The sequence below is a fragment of the Henckelia pumila genome, chromosome 1, assembly GCF_033568475.1.
Source record: "Henckelia pumila isolate YLH828 chromosome 1, ASM3356847v2, whole genome shotgun sequence".
Classification (NCBI taxonomy): Eukaryota; Viridiplantae; Streptophyta; class Magnoliopsida; order Lamiales; family Gesneriaceae; genus Henckelia; species Henckelia pumila.
The window spans coordinates 60,062,551-60,070,424 of record NC_133120.1 but is presented as its reverse complement, the minus strand read 5'-3'; the positions used below and the strand labels follow the sequence as shown (position 1 = coordinate 60,070,424).

The 7,874-nt window shown below is 36.2% G+C and overlaps 2 protein-coding genes across 2 annotated transcripts; one reads left to right on the top strand and one right to left on the bottom strand.

Annotated features, from left to right (window-relative positions):
• Nucleotides 1–582: 582 nt before the first annotated feature.
• Nucleotides 583–5,093, bottom strand: LOC140888112 (MACPF domain-containing protein At1g14780-like). Its single transcript, XM_073295797.1, has 7 exons — nt 4,507–5,093; nt 3,105–3,343; nt 2,666–2,864; nt 2,476–2,553; nt 2,186–2,369; nt 1,845–2,011; nt 583–1,634 (listed from the first exon to the last, which is right to left on the bottom strand). Exons 1-7 carry the CDS (start codon nt 4,780–4,782, stop codon nt 936–938), a joined length of 1,842 nt encoding a protein of 613 aa, XP_073151898.1. The 5' UTR covers nt 4,783–5,093; the 3' UTR covers nt 583–935.
• Nucleotides 5,094–6,856: 1,763 nt separating this feature from the next.
• Nucleotides 6,857–7,453, top strand: LOC140863202 (uncharacterized). The gene has a single exon (XM_073266455.1). The coding sequence runs from the start codon at nt 6,857–6,859 to the stop codon at nt 7,451–7,453; it is 597 nt and encodes a 198-aa protein (XP_073122556.1).
• Nucleotides 7,454–7,874: the final 421 nt, after the last annotated feature.

Sequence of the window (7,874 nt, the reverse complement as noted above, 5' to 3'; positions counted from 1 at the left end):
ATGCAGATTCTTACCATTTCGATTTGATGTGGTGTTGCAATTTGATTGGCTCCTCATGATTGATTTAGTGATTATCTTTCATTAATCACAAGATTTGATTTTAAATATTAAAAATATTAGTATTTTTTTCCATTTGGTTTAAGATTTGATTTTAAATACAAAAAATGTTAGTATTTTCTTTCATTTGATACAAGATCCAATCTTGATTTTAAAATGTTGGCTTGATCACAAAATATATTAAACTATCAATTAATTAACTATTTAATTTTTTTAGGAATTTAATCTCCCAAAAAATAGCTAATTGTTTTATTGATATTTAATTATTTTGTACTTGCCATATTTAAAGGTCAACAAATTTAATTACCTACACCACTACACTATATTATACTATGTTGAGTGTATTTTTTGAGGTCTTATTTAGTAAATTGAAAATGACTGTGCCGCGTTTCGATTCGATCGGTTTGTGCTGTTTTTTTTTTAAAAAAAATTGATCAGCTATTTTCGATTGCAATATAGCATCCGTCCGAATCTACGTACAAAAAAAAAAAATTAAAAAAAAATAAAATTATGTAAAAACTCCCTTTTTCACACACACTTCATATCCATTGCAGGAAAGTCCCTGTGACTCAGTATCGTTTTACAACTACATCAGTTACTAACAACCAATGGCATGCACATTGCATGATGTATAGAATACCACAAACAATACCAATTCTACGAGTACCTCAAAACTCCATAAGCAGGGAATCAGACGAAAGTAGACGTCGCTTGGACTCCGTTTCAGTTCCTGTACAAGTTTTGTGCTTACGCCAAACTTACATTTTTGTGTTTTTTTTTGTCTCAATTCTTTGATTTTGGCTCAATGAATTATAAATGAAAAGCAAACCTATACACAATCACATAAAGCCTCTTCCCATTTCATCTAGAGAAGGAAACTACTCCTGGGGATAATCCAACAAAGCGAATTTCACTTGCAAACCGATTTTGCCGCCATCTTTCACCAACTTTGCAGCTGTTACTAACCAATGTCCTGGAACATCGTATGGGTGACGAGCTACCTCCTTTGTGTCGACATATTCAAGCAGCTTCTTTGAGCTAGCAGGCACAGGAGGGCCATCAGGAAATACACCAGAGTTCAGAGCCCCCGGTTGCTGCTTCGGATTATCGGCCACAGCTTTTTGTGTGAAAGTGAGAGTTGTGCTTAAGTTCGTGAGGAAATTTGACTTTTGTGAGGCTTCTGGTGCAGATGCCCACTCCGTTTTCCGGATGGTGCAGTTACCAATGTGGGCATAAAGAAGCCGTAGGTGAAGAACCTTTCTTGGCCATTTCCCTTTTATAACGAGCTGTGCTCCGGTCACAATGAATACACTATCAGATTCTCCCTGCACCCAATTAGGATCGTGTTTTACAGGCACTGAACATATATTTGCATATTTCTTCCACCGAACTGGTTCTAAGAATTGATCAGAGGATTCATATTCGTCAGAACCTCGCCATTGTGGCTTGCGAGATGAGGTAAATGTCATAATATTTGGAAGACTTGAAAGATGTTGCACATGAATGGCTAATCGGTTGTTTTTCGATCCTTCCAAATATAGGCGAAGGCCAAGAACTGGTTTTTGATCACTAGTAACCTACAATGGAGAGAGATATACTTAGAAGAAGTGAACTCAATAAACTATAGACAGTATCTCGTCAAAAAAAAGAAATTATAGATAATATATATTGTAATCCAACTCTTAAAACTGAAGAAAAATGCACAATTATGCTCCAAAAAAAAAAAAGAAAAGAAAAAAAAATGCACAATTCAACTCTCTCTTCATGCGGATAAAAATTAGTTTTACCTGGACGGTGTTGACATAAACTTTTGGACCCAAGAAACTGAACTGCAGCAAAGGGTACGATGCTTTACTTCTTTGATGTCGTAACGGCAGTTCACCGAACAAAGGTACCCACTGTCTCGGAACTTGGAACTCCAAAAAGTATTGTAAATCCTCTACTGGAGGTTTGTCTATAAAGAGAGAATCTTGAAGTCAATTTCAATGCGAGGAAGAGGAGAAAAATTTTAACCTCCAAATATCGAACAGATGAAGAGGAGAAAACACATGGAAGCTTGTGAACACGCGCCATGCAGATACAAAATAAATAACGGTATTTGAAAACCAGGAGAATCTAAAAAACATACATCGTAGGTATAAGTTAATGGCATGACTGAGGTAGCCACTCCCTGGAATCCCATTTAGTAAAGAGGTAATGGGAACAAATTTGAAAACTACTGCATCTGGGTTAGTAGCCATTGTCTGGAGCCACCTGGAGTGACTTTGTGCAAACAAATCACCTCCCCTTTTTGACCAAATAAGTGTGAGTCCCTGATCCAAACTATATTATAAGTCAAACATCTTTACAGTAATTATTCAAAAAAAAAATAATGATTATATATATTATTTAGACTAATGAAGAATATGGACAACTTACATCCTTGCTTGATGTTTCTGTGATGCTTGTGAACTGCAGGGTTCGTGCCTGTAGCATACGATTAAACACCTCTGGAACCTAACCAATAAAAATATAGCATTAACTTGTTGTCAGATTACACTTTCACAAGACTCGATAGAGGTACAAGCACACAAACAAATATACAAATATAACATGGGTATGTACAAACCTTCTTTTGCTTATTCACAGCCTTCCTCTCTAGAATAGGACTATTAGCATCAGAGAAAAGGCAGTCTCCAAGTTCATCCAAGTATCCCTTGAGTTCAGCAGAAGGAATCGGAGAAGATGCCCTCTGTTTAACACAAACTAAATCCTGGCCTCCAACTGCCATTCCCACAATTATATGTGTTCCATGAGTCTGAATAAATCTGGATAGTTGAAACCACTAGGTATCATAACGCAATAGAGGCCGAAAATTGATGTTAATGGTTAAAAATGCACTTAAGAATATCAGGAAAAAAAGGTAGCTATCATGCACGCCTAGTTGAAGTTAAAGGACATCAGTGCAAAAGAAATTATGACTTGCACTGATTGCATCTGCAAGAGAGATGAACTTTAACCTCAAACGGATATAGATGTAAAAAATAAAGGATGTTAACTGAAGTTACCTTGACAATGATTTTGGGTCCCAGCGTGATGGAACAGACTTCTTCACATACTCATGAAGTACTAATGGTGATGCAGTGAGGTGCAAACAGAAAAGTGAGATGAAATAACCATCAAAAGCAAGATTTTTAGCATCTGCTGCATCATTCAACCAGGCACCACTTAAATCAAAAATCGCGTCAAGATAACCCGAAGGAACTTTGCCCTGTAGTGATGACTTCTGATTGAGTAGCTCTGACATCTGCTATAGAAGTTTTTTTCATCAGCAAGAAAGATTTCAGAAAGCATACAAACAAAAGAATGAACATAAAAAGAAAACATTTTCCTTCGTTTTTTATTCTATGATTGGTGTGCTAAATATTTGTACTAGTTCTAAATCAGTAACCCCCCACCACCCCTCTCAAATGGGTTATTTATTGCTTGCAGTAGAGATTCATGTGTTCATCCATTTCTCACAATTGAATTTTCTTAAGAGGGTATTTTATTCAAGATTTTAAAGCAAGGGACTCAAGGTGATAAATACAACATATTAACAGAGGCTTGAGCAGCCAGCTTGCATATACAGTTGTTCAGAAAACGCAACACTTCATCGAGAATAGCATTTTACATGGACAAAGTCAAGGAAGGTGAAGGATGAGCCATCGAGCCATCAACTCACCAAACAGCCAAACTCGGCCAGCTTTATTTCTTATTTATATACAGAGAACGAATAACTAAAATAGTACTGAAAAACACACATCAATTTTTCATATCATACCTCTCTCAATTTTACTATTATTTTTTATTTAAAGATGCATTCAGGAGTTCCATACAGACTAGCTTTAGCCGTCAACTTCTTTTCTGCCCCGGTCATCAATAACTACGGCAATGTGTGCATCATACTGGGAACACTTTTATTTCCCAAAACACAAACACACATATAGTCTCGTTGTTTAATAACTCTTTAAGAGATTTTTTTTTTCAACCTATCTTGACATTTCTCACTACAATATTTATTTGCCGCATAACTTTTCACCACTTCCAAATTCTAAAAAATATTTAAGTTTAAAATAACCACTTAATGCTAAATAATCCAGCATACGCTGATATCACACATGATATTTATGAAAAAAAAGTATTTGTTCCAAAATACATCCAAAAGTTCTTTATATTCTACAAATTCATTTCCCGAAGATTAAATCTCAGAAAATGTTTTCCAACAATACTGAAAAGTTCAACAAACAGAGCCTATGCAATTTCTAAGCGCATATTGAGCGAAGAACAAATTTTTAATTTTAGCAAAGCAAAGCAAAAAGAATGAAATCGATGCTAATTAGTATTCGATCAAACGCATTCATCATAAACGATTATAAGAAAGTGTAATTACATGAGCTTGTTTGTTAGAAAACATGGAAGATATATCACCTGGTTAAACGGCAGCACGTCGGACTTAAACCGAATGTGATCTCCTTTATCGACGCGAATGCATTCCGGCACGTCGGGAATCTTGACTCCGCCGCCGTGCCCGGGGACAACAACGTCGCGCTTCCGCTTCTCATCTAGAACGACCAGTCTGCCCCCGTTTGGGCTCCTTTTTACGAACTTGAGCCTAAAATCACTAGCCAGATCGAAGCCGAGCCCCAAAGCCTGCACCGCGCGCACCCCAATAGGCGTGTCAGCGTATTCTCCGAATTCGTCCATGGGAAGTCCAAAAGGCGTCGCTTCCGTGGTAGGAAAGCTGTAGTAGTACTTGGGTTTGGGGAAGAGCCAGATTTCTGGTAAAAATATGTTAGTAGAATAATGGAATTGGAGCGCAGAATGCGCGAAGAAAAGAGGAGAAATTGATGAGAATGGTAGGTTTTGACTTTGACGGGGAATGTAGCGCGATGCTGCCACCCACCCCAGCCGCCGGAAGAGAAGCGGTCAACCATTTGCAAGTCACAATTCGTAAGACCGTCCTAACTACATCTGGTCGCGCCACCGCCGGATTGTTCCGGGCTGCCGCGGCGCATTTATTTCCAATTCAAAATTGACTGATCACATTCTCAAGCGAATTTCACAAGTTTTATTTATTTTATTTCTTGCAAAATTTTCACAAGTTTTATTATTTTTTCTAGTTTGTTTACTTTGTAGTTTGTACTATTGTTTTCAAAAAACTTATAACGTTCACTTCTCTTTTTTTTTTTTCCCCGAGGTGAAAGAAAATTTTAAATCACCAAGAGAAGTGTTTACGATCTATGAAGGTGTGACATGTTCAATCCGAAACATGGGAAAAGGATTAGAAACAACATAGCGAGCGATACAACATGCAAGCTTATTTGTTACACGATTAACATGATAATTAGAGATGAAATTATTAGCATAAATAAATAATTTACATTTATATTTATGTTGACTAGTTATTATATAGCGAAATGGGTACTTTTGTTTGGGTCCAAAAATACTATTTTGATTGTTACTACAACAGTTTTTAACATATAATTTAGTATTTTGGAACCAAATAAGCATAAATAAATATTCTTAAAAAAAGCATAAATAGATAAGTTGACTGTTACCATTGATCGATATTATTTCTATGATAGTGATTAATTCATAATTTTGGTGATTATTACACAAGATCAGATCAAACAAAACCAAAGAACAAATCTACGATAAAATTGATCTTATAAGATCCGATCAATTATACTAAGGCAAACTGATCTGAACGTTTGTCAAAAACAGATCAAACGTCCCCAAAGCAAATCAGAACAGTTCAAACGTTCCCAGGAGCAAATCAAAACAGATCAAACGTTCCCCGAAGCAAATCAGTAAAACAGATCAGATCGAATCCTCGAAGATTTTTAGCTTTGTTGGGAATGTTAACGATATCCTCCGTACTCGATAGTGATTCAAATATTCCACTAAATTTGGAATAGTACGAGGACACGTGTCAATTGCTAATCAAATGTCGGATGAAATAGATACAATCATTTCATCGGCTACTTTTTTGAACGTTGCAGATAGAAGCCTATAAATACCTGGTGATGATCAGCCATCAAAAACTTTGGCCAAGCAATCAAACTTCTTCTATATCTGTTATTGTGATTCTATTCTTAAAAGCCTTCATTTTGTGAATCGTGCTCAATCTAGACAAGTATCAGACAAAAGTTCCAAATCACAGAGTTGGAAAGAAAAATTGCTGATACCAGATCGATTGAAGTCTAAACACTTTGTGATATTACAAGAAAGACTTGTCGTAACACATCTCTTGTGATTTCAATCTGTAACTCAAACAGACGTTGAACTGTGTTAAGAAGTTGTTGCTAGGTTTCTTTCAAGGGTTGATTGGATTCAATTTGTACAAGTCGTTGTGTAAATCAAACTCTTCTAGTGAAATCCTTTTGAAAACAGAAGAAGGAGAGACGTCGAAGTTTTGAGCTATGAACTTTCATAAAAATTCTCACGTTCCTTATCTTTATTTACTGCCTTTTCTTAGTCAATCTGCATTAAGTTTTACAGTTCAGTTTTACGAGGAATAAATTCCACCTGATCAGATCAGTCTTTCGAGCAAAATTTGGTTTAAGCAAAAATATTTTTTAATAGGCTATTAAATCAGCTCAAAGTATCGAAATATATTTTAGTGTGTATTCACCACCCCTAAACAAAATCCCAATCCCAACAAGTGGTATCATAGCGGGTTTAATTGCTTAAAATTGGACTGCTTTTGATAAAACATGACTTCATTTAACAAAATTCCTATGTTTTCTAAGAAGACTATGACGATTGAAAAATTCATATGCAGACACATCTATCTGCCCAAGACGATGATATGTGGTATATCATCACAGATGGGCCAATGAAGATTATGAAAGCTAACACTGCCATTGCTATCACTGAGGGTGCACCTCAAATGATTGAAAAGCACAGATCAGAGTGGACAACCGAAGATAAAAAGAAGGAAAACCTGGATATTGTGGCAAGAGATATACTGTACAAAACCTTGGATAAAAACATGTTCAGCAAGATAAAAACTTGCACCACAACAAAGAAAATATGGGAAAAACTCACACAATTGTGTGAAGGCAATGACCAGACGAAAGAAAACAAACTCATGGTGGCTATTCAAAAGTTTGATAGCATCAAAATGAAATCTGGGGAAACAATGAATGAGTTTGATGAAAGGTTCAGCAGTATAATGATTGAGCTAAATTCTCTGGGAAAAAGTTACGGTAAGAGAGAAGTAGCTTTAAAAGTCATGAGAGCATTACCTCGTGAATGGGATGTAAAAACAATTGCTATGAGGGAATCTAAAGTTCTCAATAAGATTGAGTTGCATGATCTGTTTGCAGATCTCAAAGTCTACGAGTTTGAGCTGGGATTACGGATCGAATAAGAATAATCTACACCCCAAAGTCACAAAAGCCGTGACGGCAGAAGATGAACCAACCACCATTGAATCTGCATATCAACTTAGTAACGATGCTATGTCAATCTTTGTCAAGAATTTTGGAAAGTTCGTGAGAAAGAATCACAAAAACTTCCAAGGCACAAACAAGTCTAGTTTCAGACGAAAAGAACCCACCAATGATGATTAAACTTGTTACAACTGTGGCAAGAAAGGACATTTCATAGCAGAATGTATCAAACCAAAAAATGATTATAAGAGGACATCAAACAAAAAGATTTCCAGAGAAGAAAGGAAAAACTTCAGACGAAAGAAGGAACAAAAAGCTCTTATGGCAGAAGAAAGCAATAGCAAATGGACCAAATCAAACACCGAATCATCTGGGTCAGAAAACATCCTCAAGAGAAAG